The 27,594-nt window shown below is 38.1% G+C and overlaps 1 protein-coding gene across 1 annotated transcript in view; it reads right to left on the bottom strand.

Moving 5' to 3' along the window:
- LOC128661461 (cytoplasmic dynein 1 intermediate chain 1-like) overlaps positions 1 to 27,594 on the bottom strand; it is a 711,349-nt gene that overhangs the window by 197,895 nt on the left and 485,860 nt on the right. Inside the window, exon 9 of the mRNA XM_053715712.1 lies at positions 20,571 to 20,696. Within this exon, the coding sequence (XP_053571687.1) occupies positions 20,571 to 20,696 (126 nt within the window). The remainder of the gene's footprint in view (positions 1 to 20,570; positions 20,697 to 27,594) is intronic.

Raw genomic sequence — 27,594 nt, 5'->3', positions numbered from 1 at the left:
GATATAGGTTGCTATGGTAACCGTTGGGACATGTGTGGTACGGCACTAGGAACTACAAAACATTATTAGATGCCATTTTTCTATAGTCCTATATTATATCAGGATGCATATTGCCTATGTTAGTTTTTGTGTATTGATTATTTGTCTAATGTGTTCATTTTATTATTAGTCCCTGTTACGTTGCCACGGCCGATGACGTCACTCGCAGGGGAGACGCATCTAACGTGGAGAGCGTAGTTCATTGTTTGGTGGTGGATATAACACAGCGTGGTGGTAAGTTTGCATAACCTTGTAAGTCTGAGGACGGGTTTTTTGTAGCCCGAAAACGTTCACTTAATAAAGGTGACATATGGATATAAGACCTTTGGAGTGCTGCTTGTTTTGATGGTGTATATATATATATATATATATATATATATACTCATATACACATATACTTTTTAGTCTGCTTCATCAAATTCCCAAAAAAATTAATCCATAGTATAAACAAACAAATCTTTATTTTTAAAGTTTAAAAACACAGTGTTATAAAAAAAAATGGTCCAAGATTAAAGTGAAGGTCAATTCCGATGAATTAGTGCCCGGTTTTTAACAATCCTATTAAAACAAGGGCAATTTAATTAATCAAAATTGACATTTCACTTGTTTTCTTAAAAAAATTACCTTTTAATCCTGACAGCCGCTCCAGCGATTCCCCCAGCCATCGGAAGCCTATTCATACGTCAGAAATGACGAATCCGGCTTCCTCCAATCACGGCTCCCCCCCCCGGGGGAATCATGGCTTGAGGCAACGTTGTGAATGGAGGAAGCCGGATTCGTCATTTTGGACCCGCGAAGAGGGCTTGGGATGGGCGGAGGAAGCAATGCAGCCGCTGTCAGGATTAAAAGTGAAATGTCAATTTTGAAGAATTAAAGTGCCCTTCTTATTAATAGGATTATTAAAAACTGGGCACTAATTCATCAAAATTGACCTTCACTTTAAGACCTAAATCTTGGTCATGTTTCAGGCCTCCTCTAGCCCTTGGTCACTGGCATGTGTGATGCTGTACCCAAGATGCAATATAAAGGTAAAGTGGTAATTAATTAATTGCACCTGTTTAGTTTTAAAGGTAACAACCACCGTATGTTGACTACTGTGTGTGATTTGTTAACCATATATTACCACTAGGATCAGTTTCTTATGTTTATAGTTTATATAATACCTATTGTCTTAGTTTCATATTATTTGTAAATCAATAATTGGTAATTAGAGCAAGTCTTGCAAGCTTCTGCAATCCTATACATATGTAATTCTCTATTCATTATGATACAATTTATGTAGCATATATTTAACCAATTGGTAAGATTCTATGCATTCCTATTAGTGTTAGATGTTCAAATACACAAGATTTAGTAAAATATATTTACATCCATAATGGAATTTAGCCCATTAGGATGTTTAGTCTGTAAATTGAAAATCTAATAGACTTATCTTTGATCTAGGAGGTGTTCTCTATCCCCTCCCCCCCCATGTCCAGGGACATGGTCAATTCCCTGTATTTGTAGCAAAGTATTATTTGAGCCATGTTCATGTGTGAAATACCGTGCAATGGGTGTATTGCTGTCAAGATTACTTATGTCTCTAAGATTTTGTAAAGCCCTAACTCTTAGTACCTGTTTGGTGCACCCTACATATTGTTTTTGACAACCTTGGCAGGTTAACAGGTATATAACATGTACTGGAGATGTAGTGTGGAAGTCACACTACAAAAAGAGTGTACTTAATTAGCACTCTGCTACTTTAATACATCAATTAATACAATTGGGGTAAATACCTTCATAGAAGGAGGTGTGAAGATGGTAAAATTTAACTTTTATTGGTAAGATTAAAAAATAATAAATGCACCCATTAAAAACACAAACCCTACATAAACAACTATAAAATTATATTTAAATAGCACTGTGAAATCTGTCAGTATATATCAACAGAAATGCCAATAATTCGAGGGGGTGAGGGCTATACCCGTCAAACTGATCACCAGGGGTATAGAAGTATTGATGTATACGGTGAGAGGTTCCACAGTATAGGCTCAAGGGGTGAGGGCTATTATACCTTTATTAATATACGTGGATACCCTCAGTCAAGGTCTTTATATAGAAAGTGTCCTAGGAGATACCCAGTATTGTGTTATCTGTGGTAGGATCAAGAGGACTAATTGACCAGGTTAGGTGATCAGAGCTAAGTTATTAGTAGATGGGCAATATCATTAGTGCAGGCCGAATACCTACATCCAAATTATTCAATAAGTAAACTATATTTTAGAATAGTGTGGAAAACATTTCAACAGTGGAAATTGCGTGGTAACTCTTAGGTGTAGAGCTAATACTGACAAGGGATATTATTATTAAGTATAACAATGTCTCACCTATTGAGACATAGTAAACAGTATACTGCAAGTGTCACAAAGACACCGCCCATTCGATCATAGAATATTACCCTCAAGATGTAAGACTAACAAATGCTGGGTGGAGTACGGAGGCAATAGGGCTTGTGCTAGCTAAACAATAATCCGTAACTGTGCAAACTGGCAGTGGACTAGTTAAATAACAATATAGGGAAAGGGCACCCCAATATGACAACTAAATAGATGGTATACCGCAAATGTCTCTAAAACACCGCCCGATCACCCGGTAATCGTGTTAAAAGTGCCTTTTAAATAGAAAGTTTAACATAGATTATAGAACGGAAATAGCTATAGCACTATGGAGTACGTGCTGTATGGGTTTGCCCTTTTAGGTAAACACACTAGTCTGTCATCAATATCAGATGGCTGTGATTCAAAAAATAGGGATCGTTGATAAGCGCTAAACTGCGAAAATTAGGAATATTACTCAAATAAAAATAAGGTGACCCACACTGTTATACTAAGATACAAGGTAGCCAAGGCACCGACGGTGTATTGCCAATGCCACATATACACCACCCGTCCGCACTGGGGATCAATATGTAAATAAGGCCCCTAAGTCCCCGATTCACAATTGCTATGATTTGAATTAATTATATATTAGTCTAAGGTTGAACAGAAGTAAATGTAGGAAATGCAAGTTAAAAAAAGAGAATCCCCTGATTCTCTCTCCCCTGACATGTTTTGCTTTTTAGCTTTTTCAAAGGCGGAGCTCCCGCCTTCACACTGTCTTTTTATAGGATCAGACTATGCAGGCTTGGCTAGAAACTCATGACCTAATTGGAGGCGTAAGAGGGTGTATAACGGAGAGTAGCTGTGATAGGCTGAGGTATGTAGAGTAAGGAATCCCTACCTGCAGTCTTTTATATATATATACAGGAATTGACTTTATAGACCATAGTAAATAGGGGAAAGCCTGTGATGCTGCTGTAAAAGGGGAATGCATCACTACAGTATAGTAGGGCTTGCATATATACAAAAGGATATAAAAGAAAACATCCTCATCAAAAGAGATTATATCATTAATGGATAATAAAAGTACACTTAGGGTTTCTTATATTGGGGCTAAAAGATTTATCTGTAGAGAATGAAATAGCTGAATCCTATCTACGTGTGATGTATAAGTGCCCAATAGTTGTCTGTGTGATATTAGTAAAAGTGCATGAAATGTGACACAAATTCTATAAATAAAATATATAAATTTATATATATTTATGATACAAAGAAAGAAAAATACTGAACTAGATTGTGGATGTGACGGCGTGCTAAGGTGATAGAGGAAATCCTCATTGTAAATTATGTAGTTTCCCAACCTTGTTTCAAAAATAAACTAAAAAAGCCTAAGCTACCTATTGCCCCTAAAGGGGTATTTGTATGGGCAATCAGCTCTTTTGCAGCCCAATAAAATAAAAAAATCCCCCTAATCCTAAAAAAAAAAAAAAATCCCCCCAAAATATAAAAAAAGCCTAAATCTAACACGAAATAGGTATCCACCATTCCCAGAAGTCTGTCGGTGAAGGTCTTCTTTCAGGCGGCGACATCTCTTATCCAGCGCTGGGACCTTTTCTATCTTCATCCAGGTCAAGGGCAGCGCGGAGCGAGGTGACAGGACCGGGGACCACGGAGCCATCCCAGCATGGAGGATCCTCTTCATGCTGTTGCTGCCGCACACTGAAGCTTGACTGCAAGGTACCCGCTTTATATTTGGGGTTTAGAGCTACTGAAATCCTATTGGCTGATTTGAAGAGGTCCCACGCTGGATGAAGATGTCGTCACCTGGAAGAAAGACCTTCACCGCCAGACTTCAGGAACTGTGAGTAACTATTTCGGGTTAGAGTCTAGACTTTTCTTTATTTTTTGGGGGTGTTTTTTTTTTTAGAGTAGAGATTCTTTTTATTTTAATGGGCTGAAAAGAGCTGATTGCCTTTTAAGGGCAATGCCTATACAAATGCCCCTTTAGGGGCTATGGGGCCTATCTATCAAGCTCGAATGTAGCTTGAGGCCCAGTGTTTCTAAAGACCGCTGCTCCATAACCCTGTCCGCCTGCTCTGAGCAGGCGGACAGACATCACGCAATTCAACCCGATCGAGTATGATTGGGTTGATTGACACCTCCCTGCTGGCGGGGCGCGAGTCAGCAGGGGGGGGGGACGTTGCACCAGCAGCTCTTGTGAGCTGATGGTGCAATGTTAAATGCGGAGAGCGTATTGCTTCCGCATTTTAGCGAGGTCTTGCGGACCTGATCCGCAGGGTGTGTCGGATCAGGTCCGCAAGACCTTTAATAAATAGGGGCCAATGGGTAGCTTAGTTTTTTTTTAGTGGTAGTTATTTTTTTATTTTGGGGGTTTACTGTTAGGGTTTACTTTTTAGGGCTATTGGTAGTTTAGTGTTAGATTAGGGGGTGTTTTTATTTTGGGGGCTTTTTTATTTTTATAGGGGTATTAGATTAGGTTTAATTTTTTATTTCTGCTAATTTGGTTTATTTTTTTCTGTAATTTTAGACCTTTTATTTTTTGTAATTTTAGATTTATTTATTTAATCTTAGTTGTTTTTTTTTTAAAGTGAAGGTCAATTTCGATGAATTAGTGCCCGGTTTTTAATAATCCTATTAAAAACAAGGGCGCTTTAATTCATCAAAATTGACATTTCACTCCAAAATTACCTTTTAATCCTGACAGCCGCTGCAGTGCTTCCTTCGCCCGTTGCACGCCCTCCTTCATGGGTCAAAATGATGAATCCGGCTTCCTCAATCACAGCGGATGCCTCAGGCCCATGATTCCCCCCGGGGGGAAGCCGTGATTGGAGGAAGCCGGATTCGTCATTTCTGTCGTATGAAGAGGCTTCTGAAGGTTGTCAATATTAAAAAGGTAAGTTTTTGAAGAAAACAAGTGAAATGTCATCTTTGATTAATTAAAGTGTCCTTGTTTTTAATAGGATTATTAAAAACCGAGCACTAATTCATCAAAATTGACCTTCACTTTAAGTAATGTTAGGACTTTTTATTTTGATTTTAACTTAGTATTTTTATATTTTATATAATTGTGGTTAATTTAGGGGGTGTTAGGTCAGGGGGCTTAGTGATTAAATTAGTTATTTGCGTTGTAGGGAGATGGAGGTTTAGGGGTTAATAGTTCTTAATTAGGTTAATTGCGTGGTGGGGCATGACGGTTTAGAGGTTATAGGTTTATTTTATTAGAAGCGATGTGGGGGCCGGCCAGTATAGGGGTTAATAGGTTTATTTAGGTGTTAGAGATGCGGAGGAGAGCGGCGATTTAGGGGTTATAATAATTTATTATTAGTAGTAGGTGATGTGGAGGGCAGGCGGTTTAGGGGTTAATTACTTTATTTAGTATCGGCAATGTTAGGGGGCGGCGGATTAGGGGTATTTAGACTAGGGATTTATGTCTAGGGTGTTAGGTTTTTACATAACTTTCCTTTTCTCCATAGACATCAATGGGGATTGCGTTATGGCGAACGCTATTCGCGATCGCAGGTGTTAGTTTTTTTCTAACACTTTATCTCCATTGATGTCCTATGGGGTTTTGTACGGTATGGAGCTTATGCACCATACTGCACACACCACTAAATGAAGGTTTTTCAGTAAATTGTAATGGCAGCGCTATGGAGAGTGTGATACCGCAATTTTTTTGTGTTATTTACGCACCAGGTTTAGCGCACAACATGTTATTTTGCCATTTTATTTGTTTTTGTGGTGCCCTAGGACACTGAGTAATTGGCTACCTTACAACTCCCCACCTCCACTTGCTCTATATTTGCCTGATATTTATTATTCAGACATTACTATTCACTCATTTTTGCTAGGCACACAGAAAAGCACTACAAAGATGAGTATCCTCTTTTGTGCGACACCTTAGACTAGTTGTTGTTGTTCAAAATTTGGCTCTACTAAACGACCCTAGACATAGGCCAATATGTACCCCTGGATACTTTGCTGAACTAGCCAATCTAAAATATGAATGCAGTACTAGGATTTAATACTCAGACATACTAGCAGTTGAACTTTGTCCAAAATTCGGTCATTAAATAGAAAGTATATAGTATATATAGTATCTTGAGATTGTACTATAAATTGTTTAGTTACGTGTAATGAAGTATTTTTTTAGGGATGTGCATACGTTTTGTTTTAAATAAACTAATATGAAAATAAATGCACTAAATAATTTAAAGAATAATAAATATAATTCATGAGTATACTCGTTATTCTTTAAATTAGGTGCATTACTTACCTGTAGTAAACTGGGGAGTTGCGCTAACCCGCTTTTTCTTCATAGATTCCAGGGCCACGCTCCCCAGCACACTACAGGTACAATAGCGTGATGTATTCCTTCTTCTTTAGCCCAGGCGGCACACTACTCCAAACTTTTTTACAGAATATTCTGAGAAGAATTAGCACACCCCCTGGAGCTAAAGAAGAAGGGATCCGTCAGCAAAAGCGGCAGCAAGAAGGCCAGCAACGAGTCTTGAAGGTTTAGGGGCACTGCACACTTTTTAGGCCTTACCGCAAAACGACTTACGTAAACTTCGTAAAATCTTTTTCTATGGGACTTCCATAGCGCCGGTATTACAAGTCTGTCCTGGGAGGCCAAAAAGTGAGCGGTACACCCTCTCCTGTCAAGATCCCTAACGCATTTTAAAGTCAGTAGTTATGAGTTTTACACTACAACGCCGCAGCATAAAACTCATAACTAAAGTGCTAAAAAGTAAACTAACACCCATAAACTACCTATTAACCCCTAAACCCTCCCGCATGGCAAATACTAAAATAAAAGTTTTAACCCCCTAATCTGCCGCTCGGACACTGCCCGCCACCTACATTATATTTACGAACCTCTAATCTGCTGACCCCAACATCGCCGACACCTACATTATTTTTATTAACCCCTAATCTTCCGCCCCCAATCAGCCAATAGGATGAACTTCAATCCTATTGGCTGATTGCATCAGCCAATAGAATGCAAGCTCAATCCTATTGGCTGATTGGATCAGCCAATAGGATTGAACTTCAATCCTATTGGCTGATTGCATCAGCCAATAGGATTTTTTCTACCTTAATTCCGATTGGCTAATAGAATTCTATCAGCCAATCGGAATCTAAGGGACGCCATCTTTGATGACGTCACTTAAAGGTACCTTTATTCTGTTTTAGTCATCGCCAGAAGAGGATGCTCCGCGTCGGATGTCTTGAAGATGGACCCCCTCCACACCGGATGGATGAAGATTGAATATGCTGTCTGGATGAAGACTTCTGCCTGTCTGGAGGACCACTTCTGCCCGGCTTGGATGAAGACTTCTGCCAGTCTGGAGGACCACTTCTGCCCGGCTTGGGTGAAGACTTCTGCCCATCTGGAGGACCACTTCGCCCGACTTGGATGAAGACGTCTCCCGGTAAGTCGATCTTCAGGGGGTTAGTGTTAGGTTTTTTTTAAGGGTGTATTGGGATGGTTTTATTTTTTAGATTAGGGTTTGGGCGGCAAAAAAGCTAACTGCCCTTTTAAGGGCAATGCCTATCCAAATGCCCTTTTCAGGGCAAAGGGGAGCTTAGGTTTTTTTAGATAGTATTTTATTTGGGGGTTGGTTGTGTGGGTGGTGGGTTTTACTGTTGGGGGGGTTGTTTGTATTTTTTTTTACAGGTAAAAGAGCTGATTACTTTGGGGCAATGCCCCGCAAAAAGCCCTTTTAAGGGCTATTGGTATTTTAGTTTAGGCTAGGGTTTTTTTTTATTTTGGGGGGGCTTTTTATTTTAATAGGGCTATTAGATTAGGTGTAATTAGTTTAAATTTCTGTAATTTAATTTAATTTAGGTAATTGTATTTAATTTAGTAAATTTATTTAATTAAAGTGTTAGTGTAACTTAGGTTAGGTTTTATTTTACAGGTAAATGTGTATTTATTTTAGCTAGGTAGTTATTAAATACTTAATAACTATTTAATAACTATTCTACCTAGTTAAAATAAGTACAAACTTGCCTGTAAAATAAAAATAAATCCTAAGCTAGATACAATGTAACTATTAGGTATATTGTAGCTAGCTTAGGGTTTATTTTACAGGTAAGTATTTAGTTTTAAATGGGAATTATTTAGTTAAAGGGACACTGAACCCCAAATTTTTCTTTTATGATTCAGATAGAGCAGGCAATTTTAAGCAGCTTTCTAATTTACTCCTATTATACATTTTTCTTCGTTCTCTTGCTATCTTTATTTGAAAAAGAAGGCATCTAAGCTAAGGAGCCAGCTAATTTTTGGTTCAGAAACCATGGACAGCATTTTATATTGGTGCTGTCCAATCAGCAAGGACAACCCAGGTTGTTCACCAAAAATGGGCCGGCATCTATACATATATTCTTGTTTTTCAAATAAACATACCAAGAGAATGAAGACAATTAGACAATAGGAGTAAATTAGAAAGTTGCTTAAAATTGAATGATCTATCTGGATCACGAAAGAACAAATTTGGGTTCAGTGTCCCTTTAATGATAGGAATATTTATTTAGATTTATTTAAATTATATTTAAGTTAGTGGGTGTTAGGTTTAGGGTTAGACTTTAGGGTTTAGGGGGTTAATAACTTTAATATAGTGGCGGCGACATTGGGGGCGGCAGATTAGGGGTTAATAAGTGTAGGTAGGTGGCGGCGACATTGGGGGTGGCAGATTAGGGGTTAATAAATATAATAAAGGTGTCGGCGATGTTGGGGGCAGCAGATTAGGGGTTCATAAGTATAATGTAGGTGGTGGCGGTGTCCGGGGCGGCAGATTAGGGGTTAATAAGTATAATATAGGTGTCGGCAATGTCGGGGTGGCAGATTAGGGGTTAATAAGTGTAAGATTAGGGGTGTTTAGACTCGGGGTTCATGTTAGGGTGTTAGGTGTAGACATAAAATGTATTTCCCCATAGGAATCGAAGGGGCCGCGTTACTGAGTTTTACGCTGCTTTTTTGCAGGTGTTAGACTTTTTTTCAGCCGGCTCTCCCCGTTGATTCCTATGGGGAAATCGTGCACGAGCACGTTACACCAGCTCACCGCTGACTTAAGCAGCGCTGGTATTGGAGTGCGGTAATGAGCAAAATTTTGCTCAACGCTCACTTCTTGTCTTTTAACGACGGGTTTCTGAAAACTCGTAATACCAGCGTTGTAGGTAAGTGAGCAGTGAGAGAAAACTGCTCGTTAGCACCGCACAGCCTCTAACGCAAAACTCGTAATCTAGGTGTTTATTTGCAATTTCAATATTAAAAGGAGAAATTAAATGAACTAATGGACAAATTTTATATTAATTCATTATTTTGTTTAGTTAATGAACGAATTTCAGATGAATTAGTTAAAATTTGATATTCCTTTTAAAAAAACAATAATGAAAACACATTTTTGCACACGCCTACTAGTAATTATCTATTACAATGCTCTGCACTGTCAGGGTACGTATACTGTTATATCTGATTCTGGGAGTCTCCCAGTTAGACTGTAATCTTTTTTATAACAGAAAACTAACTCTCAGGCTTATAAAAACTTTAGTTTACAATTCATTTTTTTTTCAGGAAAGTGACAGAATGACACCAAAAAAACAACCACATTAACTCCAGCAGTGTATTTAGTTTTTATGCTGCCCCCTCCCCTTACCCCCCACAATTAAAGTATAAATAAAACCTATTGTCTACTTGAAGAGGCTTCTTTTTTTTTTTTTTTTTTTTAAACTATGTGTTTAAGGTCTGCAAAGGGTTCAAATACATATTTGAAGTGTTATAACTGCTGGTGAGGATACATCTGGTTAACCAATCAGGATCAAGTATATAAAAGTATGCTTTAACCATTGTTTATTGGAAAAAAATGGTGTGTAAACCGGAAATCCTTAAAAATAGTACATCTTTATTCCATCTTTATTCCATCATATAAAAATAACGGACCACCTCGAAGCAAACATAGGTGCCCATTTAACAAGCTCCGTACGGAGCTTGTGGGCCCGTGTTACTGGCGAGTCTTCAGACTCGCCAGAAACAACAGTTATGAAGCAGCAGTCTAAAGCCGGCTGCTCCATAACCCTGTCCGCCTGCTCTGAGCAGGCGGACAGACATCGCCGCAATTCAACCCGATCGAGTACGATCGGGTTGATTGACAGCTCCCTGCTGGTGGCCGATTGGCCGTGAGTCAGCAGAGGGCGGCGTTGCACCAGCAGCTCTTGTGAGCTGCTGGTGCAATGTTAAATGTGGAGAGCGTATTGTTCTCCGCATTTAGCAAGGTTTTGCGGACCTGATCCGCACTGTCGGATCAGGTCCGCAAGACCTTTAATAAATAGGGGCCATAGGCTCAAAAAACGGTCTTATGCGTTTCGGCTTGAGCCTTAATCATAGACCATAAAGCACCTGTGTGCATTACACCTCTTAAAAACATAGTGCTCACTTGTTATTGGTTAAAATAAAACACACCTATTTTGCACCTTAACATATACTCACATTGCGCCTGACATCTTAGCACTCAATTGTAAAATATTTAACAGTCAAGATATAGCCAAAGCATATTCTCAATAACACTACATATGCCTAAACATATATATATATATATATATATATATATATATATATATATATATATATATATATATATATATATATATAATATAATATATATATATATATATATATATATATATATATATATATACTGTATATTTATTAGTGTTATAAGAGAGGGAATATATAAAGTAAGGTAAACATGTATACATATGGGAAGTAAATATACTTAACAAAGAAATTATCTCATTCTATATAACAAATAAATATTGATTTACTTCCTTGGCACCCAACCTTTATGCAAAGTTAATAGTTAGTCTCCAAAAACTTTTATCATATATTTCCACTTACATGGCTATTATATTATGCCAAAATAAACATACAATGTAGCTAGGTTATTGTTGTGCTAGCATAACAAATTCCTCCTAACTGATAGGGAGTACTATTCTACTTAAATTTTATTTATATACAACATTAAGGAGAATCTTTCGTATTCAAACAATAGATACCCTTATTCTATAATCATGACTTATTCCCAATAATTCATAATATCCATATCAGAATTATATCCTTTGGGTATTTGGGTTTGCAACTTATGGATCCAATATACTTCTTGTTTACAGAGGGTATGAAATGTATTACCCCCTCTAGGGTGACTTTTAACCTGTTCTATGGTCGACCATGAAAAGGAATTAGTATTTTGGGAATGTACATCTATAAAATGTTTTGAAAGTGCTGGACATCTAATGTTATTTGTGATATATGATAGATGCTCCCTGATTCGGGTACGTATGTCCCTAGTGGTCATTCCAATGTATTGACCCTTACATGTGAAGCATTCTATCAGATATATCACAAATTTAGAAGTGCAATTTATGCACCCTCTGGTTTCAAAATTTTCTCCTGTAGAATAATAGACAAATTGATCAGTAACATTAATATAGTCACACGCCTTACATCTTTTATTACCACATTTGTAAGTCCCTTTATGTCTAAGCCATGAACTCTCAGATGGAGGAGCTCTAAGCATGCTCAGGGACAGAATACTTTGAAGACTAGGGCCTTTAGAGTATACAAATCTACATCCTTCATTCACTATACCTTTAAGTGAGTCATCTCCATAGACTATTGGAAGATATTTCTTCACTATTTTACAAATATCCTGATATTGGTTAGCGTATTGTGTAATAAAAATGGGGCGAGTATCTGTCTCTTTAGTCTCTCTTCCTTTTAAAAGGGACTTCCTATCCATATTGATTACTTCTCTTTCTGCTCTATTAATAACTCTACTCTGATAACCTCTGGCGGACAATCTCTCTTTCAGGTGGGTACTCTCCTTATCATAGGTGTTACCACTTAAGCAATTCCTTTTCACTCTCATAAGTTGACCTTTGACTATTCCACCAAATACATGTTTGGGGTGATTACTTGTTGCATGTAGAATGGAGTTGCCAGAGTTAGGCTTACAATATAGGAGAGTATCCACTTTTTGAGGGTTTTTTTTATTCCCTTTAAGGTTTATATCAAGGAAATTGATCTCTCTCTTGTTCCATTCAGATGTAAAAGAGATGTTACCCAATCTATGTAAATACTTGACAAAAAGTTCAGCATCATGTTCATCACCATCCCATATAAAGACCAGATCGTCAATAAATCTCTTATATAAACTGATCTTGTTCCTATAGGGATTATCATCTCCATAGACAATGGCTCTTTCCCACCAACCTAAAAATAGGTTGGTGTATGATGGGCCAAACCGAGCCCCCATCGCTGTGCCTAGTCTCTGGAGATAATATTCTCCTTCAAACATGAAAAAATTGTGTTCCAATAGGAACTGTGTTACCTCTAGAATATATTCAATCATTCCTTCTACAAAATGTGTTCTTTCCTCTAGGAAGTATTTGATTGCCTTCAACCCAAACTGATGTGGGATGGTGGAATATAATGACACTACATCAACTGTCAGCCAGCTGTGTTCATTTCTCTATTCAAATTTCTCCATAGTATTGATCACATCAGTAGTGTCTCTAATATAGCTGGGAAGTTTGCTCACAATTGGCTGCAGAATATCATCTAGCCACTCACCCAATGGCTCCAAAAGAGAGCCATTACCTGACACTATCGGTCGAGCTTTTATATTGTCGAAACCCTTATGTGTCTTGGGAAGATGGTAAAAAAATGGGTGTACGGGGATGTTCAACAAGTAGGTAATCAAAAGTATTTTTGTCAATATAGATATTCTCCAAACCTATATCTAGGATATGAGATAATTTATTTTTAAAGGTATAACCTGGATTTCTACTTAAGTGTATATAGGTGTTAGTATCCAAAATTTGTCGTTTTGCCTCTGCCACATACCAATCCCTGTCACACACCACTACACTTACTCCCTTGTCGGATCTTTTAATAACCAAATCTTTATTGTTCTGTAAGTGTGTCAGTGCTTCCCTTTCTTTATAGGAAAGATTCAATTAATTTTGTACATGTTCATTTTTAAGTTTTTCCAAACCTCCACCACCCTTTAGTGGAAAAGTTCAAGGGATGTACCCCTAGTCTGTAATGGGTAGAACTTTGATTTACATTTGTATCCAGTATGGCTACTACAGCCCTCTTCAGTTCCCTTTCTCATACTCTCTTGTTCTAAATTTTCTAGCAAAGTTATTGTTTTAATATCATCAAAACTCATGATGTCCTCATGTCCTACTGGATTTAACCTCTCTTTAATGGGAATGGAGTAAACTATTATCCCTGACCCTAAAGTGTTTTCTCAGGGTAAGGCCCCTTACAAATTTATTAAGGTCAAGAATTGTGCGGAACATATTAAAATTATTGGAAGGGCAAAAACTTAAACCATAACTAAGGACCTTAATTTCAGTATATGTAGATATGTTAATAACTGTATGATCTCCTTCTAATGACTCTTCGTTCTTATTTATTATGTTTTTGTATTCTTTGTGTCCCTTAATAAATATCTGCTTTGTCTTACCCCTCCCTGAGTGGGGCCCTTCTCTGCTGTATTTTTCTTTAAAAGGCCCCCTCCTTTCCGTTGTTGTGCGGCCAAGTGAAAAAACAGTTTTTCCTCTATTTCTGCAGCTTTACTATTGAAAGCAGAAACTATAGATTTCTGTTTAGGGCGTGCTCCCAGGGGTGTCATTCCTGATCCCTCTTTATGTAATGGTGTGCCTAGGTTACTAGCCCCAATAGCACTAGATCCCTGTGTTATCTGCATGGCTTCTATTTCATCACCTGACAGTTCTGTTTCCTGTCCTGAATGTGCACTATCTTCATCAGTTTTATCAAAATCAGTGTCACTAAATGTGACTTTTTTACTTTTTGTTTGATTTTTATTTTTATTATGCTTATTGTTATTGAAGTCTTTTCCTGACTTATTTTGTTTCCCTTTCTTATTATTGTTGTTACTAGAGCCCTTACCATTCTCATAAGTATTTCCTCTATGTCTCCTATTTTTCCTACGCCATATATATACCTGGTTATTAGAGTAGTCATTAGCGTCTCGCAAATACTTAGAATGCTTAATTTGAATAATTTCTTTCTTTGCTCCTTTGACTATCTCATGGAGTATGGTATCCATAGGTGCATATTCTAGACATTCTTTATATGAGTTCATTTCACTTTGCAATTTCAATATTTGTTCCCTCAGGACAGTCAATTGAGTCTCTTTATATTCAATAATAAATGCCATAAGTCTCAGTCCACATTCAGTTAGAACACTATTCAATTCTGTTATGAACGCTTTGTCATCTGTCTCAAATGATGGATATTTCTGTATGCGCATGCCTCTTGGAATCATATCAAGCAAACAATATTTATTTAAAATCCATCTGTCCATTTTTATTCTTTGTTCTTTTATTTTAAGACTCTCCATGCGTTCAAATAGATCACTCAATTTCGTTTCAATCACATCTTGTCCAACCATTGTTTGTAATATCATGGAGCAGTGGATATTCCAGGAGTAGGGTTGCCAGCTGTGCTTCATAAAAATGCCAGGTGACCTATAGGTGACTGGACATGGGTGGTAGGTGAGGGTCATACAATGTCCCACAAAAGCTCAACCTTATGCCCACCCTTGTTCCCACCACATATATTTTTCACAACTGAGCAATAAATGTATCCTCTTGGTTGCATGTAACATAGATACGCAGTAGTTATTTGACTAGGGTTGCCACCTCAGCCATGTTTTCCTGGACACTTATAAGTTACACATTCTGCAGGGTGTTCAGGGAGGAACATGTATTGTGTTTCTGGACAGCACTATTCATATTCCTCCCTGTACACCCTGCAGCATGTGTAACTTATAAGTGTTCTGTATTTTAAGGGATGGGTGGCAAACCTAAGCATGTGACCCACTAACAACATGTGACCCACTAGCAGCATGTGACCCACTAGCAGCATGTGACCCACTAGCAGCATGTGACCCACTAACAGTATGTGACCCACTAACAACATGTGACCCACTAACAACATGTGACCCACTAACAGCATTTGACCCACTAACAGCATCTGACCTACTAACAGCATCTGACCTACTAACAGAATGTGACCTACTAACAGCATGTGTAAGGTTGCCACCTCAGCCATGTTTTCCTGGACACTTATGAGTTACACATGCTGCAGGGTGTGCAGGGAGGAACATGTATTGTGTTTCTGGATAGCACTGTTCATATTCCTCCCTGCACACCTTGCAGCATGTGTAACTTATAAGTGTTCTGTATTTTAAGGGATGGGTGGCAACCCTAGATCTGACCCCCTTAACGGCCAGGAGCACACACAGCAATGATTCAACTGTTGGTTATGTTTTAAAAGACACTGGAAGCTTTTAGGAATACTGCATAAGGCTTTACTTATACAGATGCAACAGCAGCATTTAGAACATACAAATCACTTGTAAAACAGTAGTCAGCACACAGAGAGGAGAAACAATAGAGAAAAAGAACACAACTTCCTTCCTGTTCGTGAATGAACACGTTCACAGATATAAACAATTAGTAATCTAAACTGAACAGCGCCATCTACAGTCTTAATGTTGTTCATACATGTGGTACAGTACATGCTGTTGTATTTCCCAACACCCCTTCTCAACAGCATGTACAGAATCAAACAAAATTCAGCTTCTTTTGAAGAAAACAATGACATTCCTTTAGCAACGGTTTAGTGAGTGCGTCTGCAGTCATCTCTTCCGATGGGCAATATTGAATGTCAATAATGCCTTGTTCTTGCATGTCCCTGAGCTGTGCTGTGCTTTCTTTGAGGATTGACTCTTTCTGATTGTGTCAACTTTATACACACTTGGTTGTCTTCAAGGATTGGTATGGGTTTAGACACATCCATTCCAATATCTAGTAGAAGTTGACGAATCCTTATTGCTTCTTGACATGCTGCTGCTATATATTCTGCTTCAGTTGATGAGAGTGCTACAGTCACATGTTTTCAACTAGACCAACTTATTGTTCCTTCTCCATACTGGAAGATGTAACCACTTGTAGACTTGCAGTCAGTGGTATCTCTGGCCCAATCAGCATCAACATATCCAATTAGTTTTGGGTTTGATTTTGCTGGCAGTCACAGCTTCATCTGAATTGTTCTTTTTAGGTACTGTATAACCCTTATTACCGCGTTCCAGTCACGTTGACATGGTGTTGCAACTTTTCTACAGAGTGTACTCACTGCTGCGGAAATGTCACGGTGGCAATGTATAACAATTTTCCAATTGTCCTGCGGTAATTGTCATTATTGGGTAATAAGTTTTCTATTCCGTTGTTTTTAAGGTAATCTGGTTCCAAAGGTGTTTACACTTCTTTTGCATCTTGGTTAAGAAGATAGCTGTCATCCTCTTCCCTCTCTATTTGAATTCCTAAATAATGAGTGATGTTCCCTAGTTCTTTAATCTCAAAATTCTGTTTCAATATATGAACTATTCGGTCGTAATCCCCTTCTTGTTCAAAACAAGTTATGATGTCATCAACATAAATTAGAATGTATATTCATTTGTTTTCTTAATGCCTTGAATATAAACATGGATCTGCTTTGATTCTTGAGAATCCTTCTTTCACGAGTACTTCATTCACTTTTTCATTCCACATTCTTGCAGCTTGCTTTAGTCCATAGATGCTCTTTTGAAGTTTACATACAAGGTTCTGGCCCTTCTCAAATCCAGGTGGCTGTTCCATGTAAAGATCCTCCTTGATGTCTCGGTATAGGAAAGCAGTTTTGACATCCAGGTGCCTCACTTGCATTCCCTTTCCAGCTGCAATGCTAAGGAGCGCTCTAATGGTGGAGTGCTTTACAACTAGAGCGAACGTTTCATCATAATCTTCTCCAAATTTCTATAACTATCCCTTTGCAACTAATCTTGCCTTGTATCTGTGGATATTTACTTCTGCATCATATTTTACTTTAAAAACCCATTTGCTTCCTATAGTTTTGCGACCGGGGGTAGCTCAGTGAGTGTCCAGGTTTTATTTTCCTGAAGTGATTTTATTTCTTCTTCGGCTGCCTTTCTACATTGATTGGCTTCCCTTTTTGGCAATTTTCGTATATTTTCCCAGGATGTTGGTTTGAGTGTTCCATGTGTTTTAGCGATGTATGACAGCTTGCGGGGTGGTATCCCTTTCGTCACCCGAGACGATTTTCTGATTTCTAGTTGTTCAGTGGGTTCTACTGGTTTGTGAGCAGCTAATTTTTCTATTGTAAGCTCCACTTCTTGTTCTGATTCCTGCACAGCTTCACTTTAATCAGCATCTCTTGCTGGTCCAGTGGATAATTTCTTTTCATGGTTTTTGAGGGACATTTTTTCTAATGTTTGGCTTTCATCAAAATAAACACTGTGCCTTATTGTGATCTCGTTGGTCTTTGGATGAAGGATTCTATAGCACTTACTTTGTTCACTGTAGCCCACCAGAATGCCTTCTATGGCTGTGTTCTCTAATTTGGAGCATTTTTTCACTTGGAACATGGGCGTATGCTTTAAATCAAAACACTCTAATATGCCCCATACTAGGTTTTGATCCATTCCACATTTCATATGGGGTACTTTCAATAGTTTTTAATGGTAGCCTGTTCTGTAGATATGTTGCAGTCATTATTGCTTCACCCCAGTACTGGTTGGGTAAATTGGCATCTGAAAGCATGCATCTAGCCATTTCTATGAGGGTGCGATTTTACCTTTCTGCAACACCATTTTGTTCAGGAGTGTATGGTACAGTTGTTTGGTGTACAATGCCTTGTTTCTTTAGGTATGACTCCACTTCCTTACTCATATATTCCACTCCATTGTCGGTACGTATTATTCCTGGTTTCCTTTGAAATTTGTTGCTGAATATAGCTATAAATTCTTGAAGTTTCTCTGATGTCTCGCTTTTGTGCTTCATTAGATATGTTGTTGTGTACCTGGAATAATCGTCTATGAAGGTCAGTAAATATCTGTCCCTGCCAGGTGTGGGGGTTTTCATTGGTCCACACGTCACTGTGTATGAGTTCCATGGGGTGAGTGGTTTTTCTTTGACTGGCTTGTGGAAGTGGGGTACATGTGGCCTTTGCTTTGATAAAACATGTGCACTTCATGAGCATGTGGCAAGGCAATATTATCATGTCTTCTGATAAACCTCCCTTTGCAAGGTCCTTTATGGCTTCTCGGTTTCAATGCCCTAATTGTCTTTGCCACAGGTGGATACATTTGTTGTGTGGAGTATGAATGGTTGTTTTGGCTTGCTCCCTTTCAGTAATGAGTTTGTGATTGTGAGGTGTTCATTCAACCTTCCTTTTGCTAGGATTTGATTCCTGTTTCAAATCGTACATTCATTGCCTTGGAACTGGACTGTGAATCAATTTTTAGCAAGAGTTTTCACGGATAGGAGGCATCCTTTTAACTTGGGACGTAAAGAAAATTCTTTACTAGGATGCTTTGCTTACCTCCTAATGGTGTGATGCAATTCAGGAACCCTTGACAGTTACCTTCCGCTGTAATACTTTTCACATTTGCTAGGAAGACTTTGTCTTTTGCATTGAAATCAATTTCTGTGAAGAATGTCTCATCAATTGTCATGTGACTAGTTTTCCCTCAGTCAATGCACCATCCATGTGGTGTACTATTCTGAGTCACTTTAAAGCTACCGCTTCATGATGCAGCTCCAGTTTCCTTTTGCGGCTGCCTTAGCTCTTTCTCTTGTGGGTGGCTCTAACCTTCACTGCTCAACTTTCAAGATTGAGCAGTTCTTTTTCAGGTGACCAGCCTTTTTGCAGCGAAAAAAGGAAAATAACACAACTTCCTTAGTGTCAGTGAATGAACAAGTTTACAGATAAAAACAATTAGTAATCAAAACTGAACAGCGCCATCTAAAGTCTTAATGTTGTTCATACATGTGGTACAGTACATGCTGTTGTATTTCCCAACATAAACAACCCCATGGTTGCTTGTAACACATAAAATAGATAATGCACAGTTTTACTTATTTTTTAGCCATATTTGTAATGCATACAGGCCTATAAGGCCTAGAAAGTCATTTACATTTAGCTGACACTTAGAGGACTTTAAAAATACCGGATATTTAAAATATGGTGGAGTGAAATCATCTCAATTGTGATTGGCTGCGCGCTATCAGGCAGTGGCATTGCACAGCAAGTCCAGGTGAACAGGTTAATCGTAGCAAACCTTGTCCAGCCACCATTAATAAACGGGGTCTATAATATTCAAGTTAACATTTACTAAACCTATAAATTTAGATTAATGATTAAAAGAGTGCACATACTAGGTACTTCTGGGTGGGTGGTCGCTACACTAGAGACTGAGCTAGGCAGAAATCTTACTGAAAATGATTAAGTGCTGAATATATTGTTGGTTCCATATGGTGAAAAACTATGCATGTTATAACTAAATGAGCTGTAAGATGTATTTCAACTTTTCATTATCATTAATTCCTTTATATGAGTAATACGATTTAACCAATTCAGAAAATCAGTTCCTCACTGTGGAAAGGAGTGTTTTATTAGAAAACAAGAATATAAAGATTCATATAAGATGACTGGAAACTATTTATGCAGTACATGAGTGGGCAGACTGAGGCTCGGAAAAAGTGGTAATCCGCAGGCCTTCCGTTGTCAAGGCACCCACAGCATATTCCTCTAGGAACTCTCTCACAAAATGATGAAAAGAAAAAAAGTCTTTAGACTGCATTGCTAATTTGTGACTGAAGTTACTTTTTCCAGGAATGTTTGCTTCTGAGATATTTTGAAATAATTATCATATCTTTTCATAGAAATAAAAATACATACAAACCAGTGTGTTCTCAAATCCGATCAGGATGATTGACAGCCCCATCTAGTAGCCGATTGGTCGCCAGCAATCAGGGGGCAGCATTGCATAAGCAGCGAAGTCCAGCGGACATGATTTGCGGTAGTGAATCATGTCCGCCCGACCCCTAGTACATGGATCCCTGTGAGGGAACATTTTCACAGTGCAATAAGAGATTACAAGCAACTGAAGTATTATTTTGGGATTCCTTATTTGTTTTGAAGGCCTGATAGTTGTTACAGTTGAATTTATTCAGAAACAGTGGGGAAAAAAAACCTAATTCTGATAAATATCATCCTACCTGACAGTGGAATATATATTCTGGGGTTGATTTCTTGAACTTCATGTTCCAGACTAACGTCACACCATCAGGTTCATGGGGGGCATCTTCATTATTATTATAGGATGCAACAATTAGCTCTGGGTACTGAAAAAAAAATATTTTTATATTTTCATAAAAAATGCATAAAAAGTCATTTTCAAAAATGTTCTCTTCACATACCTTAAAGTAACATTAAAGGGATAGAAAGGTCAAAATTGAAATGTGCATGGGTGCATTTAAATTTTAAATAGAAGCATTTGTGCAATATATTTCCATTAGCAAAAATGCTTATAGTGAAATGTATTACTGTTTTTAAGAGGCATACGCACATATGCTGTGAGAGCCCGTGCACCAGTATTGAAAGACTCAAAAAGTCAGCAGTGGCTTGTATGACACAAATTAAGTCTTCCCAGTCTCAATACACACCCCTACCAGCTCTCTGAGCTTGAATACTAGTGCACGGCTCTTACAGTACATTTCAGTTTTTACCTATTCATTTAAACACAATTGCTTAGATTTAGAGTTCTGCGTTAGCCGTCAAAAGCAGCGTTAAGGGCTCCTAAAGCTGCTTTTTACCGCCCGCTGGTATTTAGAGTCAGTCAGGAAAGGGTCTAACGCTCACTTCCAAGCCGCGACTTTTCCATACTGCAGATCCCCTTACGCCAATTGCGTATCCTATCTTTTCAATGGGATCTTCCTAACGCTGGTATTTAAAGTCTTGGCTGAAGTGAGCGGTAGACCCTCTACTGACAAGACTCCAGCCGCAGAAAAAAGTCAGTAGCTAAGAGCTTTCTGGGCTAACGCCGGTTTATAAAGCTCTTAACTACTGTGCTCTAAAGTACACTAACACCCATAAACTACCTATGTACCCCTAAACCGAGGTCCCCACACATCGCCGCCACTATAATAGATTTTTTAAAACCCCTAATCTGCCGACCGCACACCGCCGCCAACTACATTATACCTATGTACCCCTAATATGCTGCCCCTAACATCGCTGACACCTACATAATATTTATTAACCCCTAATCTGCCCCCCCCAATGTTGCCGCTACCTAACTACACTTATTAACCCCTAATAAATGTATTAACCCCTAAACCGCCGCACTCCCATCTCAAAAACCCTATAATAAATAGTATTAACCAATAATCTGCCCTCAATAACATCGCCGACACCTAACTTCAAGTATTAACCCCTAATCTGCCGACCGGACCTCGCCGCTACTCTAATAAATGTATTAACCCCTAAAGCTAAGTCTAACCCTAACCCTAACACCCCCCTAAATTAAATATAATTTTATTCTAACGAAATAAATTAACTCTTATTAAATAAAGTATTCCTATTTAAAGCTAAATACTTACCTGTAAAATAAACCCTAAACTAGCTACAATATAACGAATAATTATATTGTAGCTATTTTAGGGTTTATATTTATTTTACAGGCAACTTTGTATTTATTTTAACTAGGTACAATAGCTATTAAATAGTTATTTACTATTTAATAGCTACCTAGTTAAAATAATTACAAAATTACCTGTAAAATAAATCCTAACCTAAGTTACAATTAAACTTAACACTACACTATCAATAAATAAATTAAATCAATTAACTACAAGTACCTACAATTAAATAAACTAAACTAAATTACAAAAAAAACCCCCACTAAATTACAAAAAATAAAAAAAGTTTACAAGAATTTTAAGCTAATTACACCTACTCTAAGCCCCCTAATAAAATAACAAAGCCCCCCAAAATAAAAAAATTCCCTACCCTAATCTAAATTAAAAAAGTTAACAGCTCTATTACCTTACCAGCCCTTAAAAGGGCTTTTTGCGGGGCATGCCCCAAAGAAATCAGCTCTTTTGTCCTGTAAAAAAAACACAATACCACCCCCCAACATTACAACCCACCACCCACATACCCCTACTCTAAACCAAACCCCCCTCAAAAAAACCTAACACTACCCCCCTGAAGATCTCCCTACCTTGAGTCGTCTTCACCCAGCCGAGCACCGATGGACCAAAAGAAGACATCCGGAGCGGCAGAAGTCTTCATCCTATCCGGGCAGAAGAGGACATCCGGACCGGTAGACATCTTCATCCAAGCGGCATCTTCTATCTTCATCCATCCAGAGCGGAGCCATCTTCATCCAGCCAACGCGGATCCATCCTCTTCTACCGACGCCTACTCGCCCAATGAAGGTTCCTTTAAATGACGTCATCCAAGATGGCGTCCCTCGAATTCCGATTGGCTGATAGGATTCTATCAGCCAATCGGAATTAAGGTAGGAAAAATCTGATTGGCTGATTGAATCAGCCAATCAGATTCAAGTTCAATCGGATTGGCTGATCCAATCAGCCAATCAGATTGAGCTTGCATTCTATTGGCTGATCGGAACAGCCAATAGAATGCGAGCCAATCGGAAGTCGAGGGACGCCATCTTGGATGACGTCATTTAAAGGAACCTTCATTCGGCGAGTAGGCATTGGTAGAAGAGGATGGATCTGCGTCGGCTGGAAGAAGATGGCTCCGCTCCGCTCCGGATGGATGAAGATAGAAGATGCCGCTTGGATGAAGATGTCTACCGGTCCGGATGTCCTCTTCTGCCCGGATAGGATGAAGACTTCTGCTGCTCCGGATGTCTTCTTTTGGTCCATCGGTGCTCGGCTGGGTGAAGACGACTCAAGGTAGGGAGATCTTCAGGGGGGGTAGTGTTAGGTTTATTTAAGGGGGGTTTGGGTTAGAGTAGGGGTATGTGGGTGGTGGGTTGTAATGTTGGGGGGTGGTATTGTGTTTTTTTTTACAGGCAAAAGAGCTGATTTCTTTGGGGCATGCCCCGCAAAAAGCCCTTTTAAGGGCTGGTAAGGTAATAGAGCTGTTAACTTTTTAAATTTAGATTAGGGTAGGGAATTTTTTTATTTTGGGGGGCTTTGTTATTTTATTAGGGGCTTAGAGTAGGTGTAATTAGCTTAAAATTCTTGTAAACTTTTTTTATTTTTTGTAATTTAGTGTGTTTTTTTTTGTAATTTAGTTTAGTTTATTTAATTGTAGGTACTTGTAGTTAATTGATTTAATTTATTTATTGATAGTGTAGTGTTAGGTTTAATTGTAACTTAGGTTAGGATTTATTTTACAGGTAATTTTGTACTTATTTTAACTAGGTAGCTATTAAATAGTTACTAACTATTTAATAGCTATTGTACCTAGTTAAAATAAATACAAAGTTGCCAGTAAAATAAATATAAACCCTAAAATAGCTACAATATAATTATTCGTTATATTGTAGCTAGTTTAGGGTTTATTTTACGGGTAAGTATTTAGCTTTAAATAGGAATACTTTATTTAATAAGAGTTAATTTATTTAGTTAGAATAAAATTATATTTAACTTAGGGGGGTGTTAGGGTTAGGGTTAGACTTAGCTTTAGGGGTTAATACATTTATTAGAGTAGCGGCTAGGTACGGTCGGCAGATTAGGGGTTAATACTTGAAGTTAGGTGTTGGCGATGTTAGGGAGGGCAGATTAGGGGTTAATACTATTTATTATAGCGTTTTTGAGGCGGGAGTGAGGCGGTTTAGGGGTTAATACATTTATTAGAGTAGCGGCGAGCTCCGGTCGGCAGATTAGGGGTTAATAAGTGTAGGTAGGTGGCGGCGACATTGGGGGGGCAGATTAGGGGTTAATAAATATAATTTAGGGGTCGGCGATGTACGGAGCGGCAGATTAGGGGTTAATTGTGTAATGCAGGTATCAGCGATAGTGGGGGCAACAGATTAGGGGTTAATAAGTGTAAGATTAGGGGTGCTTAGACTCGGGGTTCATGTTAGGGTGTTAGGTGCAGACTTAGAAACTGTTTCCCCATAGGAAACAATGGGGCTGCGTTAGGAGCTTAACGCTGCTTTTTTGCAGGTGTTAGGTTTTTTTTCAGCTCAAACTGCCCCATTGTTTCCTATAGGGGAATCGTGAAACAAGCACGTTTTTCCAGCTAGCCGCTACCGTAAGCAACGCTGGTATTGAGAGTTGAAGTGGCGGTAAATTATGCTCTACGCTCCCTTTTTGGAGCCTAACGCAGCCCCTCAGACAACTCTAAATACCAGCGTTGTTTAAAAGGTGCGGGGGAAAAAAAGTAGTGTTAGCTACGCGGGTCTTTACCGACAAAACTCTAAATCTAGCCGAATAATTCCCTGTTATGTCTATGAAAGTGTAGCAATAAAATGTAAAAAATATTTTTGGTATGAAAAACCTCAAATTAAACGGACATGAAAGCCAAAATTAAATGCCCATGGTTTAGAAAGAGCATAACATTTTAAGAGACATTTCACTTCTATTATGAATTTCACTTCACACTCTCGATATCTTTTGTTGAAAAGCATATCTAGATATGCTCAGGAACAGTTGATTTGTTTCATAAGCGAATGCTGAATATGTGTATATATATATATATATATATATACACACACACACACACACACACATGTCTGTTGTCATTGCTCATGTGTTCAGTTAGATCCCAGTAGTGCATTGCTGCAATATAGCTGACTTTTACTATGTGTTTAACCACTTTATATGCAAGCGGTAGAGAAATAAAAAAATGCTCTAACAAATTACAACTCTTTTTTCTGTCCTTTTAAGCCCCTTTAAAGCTGTAACTGATACTGAAAATAACTGGAAATTATTGTTTATGCACAAGTGATTCCACATTTCTTCAATTAAAATACATTTTAAAACCTACTTCCTCTTCAGGTTATTTCTTAAATAGAGGGACATGAGTTTTTTTTCTCTTAAATTTTCAGTGAGGAGATTTTAAAATGTACTATAGATTATTTTTTTTAAAAACTGATGTCCCTGGGTTAAATAAATAAAATGATAATAATTTATGGCTAGATTACGAGTTGTGCGTTAGGGTAAAAAAGCAGCGTTAAGAGGTCCTAATGCTGCTTTTTTACACCCGCTGGTATTACGAGTCTTGAAGGTTTAGGTGTACCGCACACTTCTTTGGCCTTACCGCAAAACGACTTACGTAAACTTCGTAAAGTCTTTTTTCATAGAGCTGATATTACGAGTCTGTCCTGGGAGGCAAAAAAGTGAGCAGTATACCCTACCCTGTCAAGAGTCCTAACGCATTTAAAAGTCAGTAGTTATGAGTTTTATGGCACAACGCCATAACATAAGACTCATAACTAAAGTGCTAAAAAGTACACTAACCCCCATAAACTACCTATTAACCCCTAAACTATTAGTTATATTGTAGCTATCTTAGGGTTTATTTTCAGGTAAGTATTTAGTTTTAAATAGGAATAATTTAGTTTATGATATTAATATTTATTTAGATTTATTTAAATTATATTTAAATTAGGGGGGTGTTAGGTTTAGGGTTAGACTTAGGTTTAGGGGTTAATAACTTTAATATAGTGGCGGCGACATTGGGGGCGGCAGATTAGGGGTTAATAAATGTAGGTAGGTGGCGGCGATGTTAGGGCCAGCAGATTAGGGGTTAATAATATTTAACTAATGTTTGTGACGTGGGAGTGCGGTGGTTTAGGGGTTAATATGTTTATTATAGTGGCGGCGACATTGGGGGCAGCAGATTAGGGGTTAATAAGTGTAGGTAGGTGGCGGCGACATTGGGGGCGGTAGATTAGGGGTTAATAAATATAATGTAGGTGTTGGCGATGTTGGGGGCAGCAGATTAGGGGTTCATAATGTAGGTGGGGGCGGTGTCCGGAGCGGCAGATTAGGGGTTAATAATTATAATGTAGGTGTCGGCGATGTCGGGGGTGGCAGATTAGGGGTTAATAAGTGTAAGACTAGGGGTGTTTAGACTCGGGGTTCATGTTAGGGTGTTAGGTGTAAACATAAATTTTATTTCCCCATAGGAATCAATGGGGCTGCGTTAAGGAGTTTTACGCGGATTTTTTGCAGGTGTTTGACTTTTTTTCAGACGACTCTCCCCGTTTATTCCTATGGGGAAATTGTGCACGAGCACGTTACACCAGCTCACCGCTGACTTAAGCAGCGCTGGTATTGGAGTGCGGTAATGAGCAAAATTTTGCTCAACGCTCATTTCTTGTCTTTTAACGATGGGTTTCTGAAAACTCATAATACCAGCGCTATATGTAAGTGAGCAGTGAGGGAAAACTGCTTGTTAGCACCACACAGCCTCTAACGCAAAACTCGTAATCTAGCCTTTAGTTTTTACACTTGTAGAGGCATTAGCAGAGCTGTGTTAAAGTAACATAAACCCCATTTTTTTCTTGCACTATTCTGATATAGCTTAACATTTTAAACAACTTTCCAATTGATCTACTTTTATCAAAATTTGCTTTCTGCTCTTGGTATCCTTTGTTGAAGGAGCAGCAATGCACTATTGGGAGATAGCTGAACACAGCTGATGAGCCAATTATTAGAGACATTTATTCAAACAAAAATGAGTGAAATCACAAGTTAATAAATAATAGAAAAATCAAATAGTGAAATAAAGAAACAGATTGTGTGATACAAAGTGTATAGTTGTAAATAATACTTAATTTGAATAAAGTTTCAATAACGCTGTTGCTGTTAGAATGTAAACACTATTCATCCAAAATTCCCTCAAAGAGAAACAACACACATAGGGTTAGATTACAAGTCAAGTGTATCAGAATATCTGTGAGTATTATTAAAGAATATATATATATATATATATATATATATATATATATATATATATATATATATATATATATATATATATATATGTAATTATATTTATCTACACATAGATTTAAGATAAGACCAAGAACTCATTTTTATTTTTGAAACTGTTTGTAAAACAACCCCCTCTCGTTCTGAAACACAGATTTCAAGAACAAGGGAATTTCTTTCAAATGTTTCCTGCTTAAGGTGTGAAGTTAAAGTTCCTATCAGACACCCCCCTTTTTCCTGATTACAATACATCCAAGCTCCAAGGGCCAATGGAAAAACAGCTCCATTAAGGGCCTATCAAAAGTAACACTGATGATTA

This window comes from Bombina bombina, chromosome 5 (genome assembly GCF_027579735.1).
Source record: "Bombina bombina isolate aBomBom1 chromosome 5, aBomBom1.pri, whole genome shotgun sequence".
Taxonomy (NCBI): domain Eukaryota; kingdom Metazoa; phylum Chordata; class Amphibia; order Anura; family Bombinatoridae; genus Bombina; species Bombina bombina.
The sequence above is the reverse complement of the archived record's forward strand: the minus strand, read 5'-3'. Positions and strand labels throughout refer to the sequence as shown.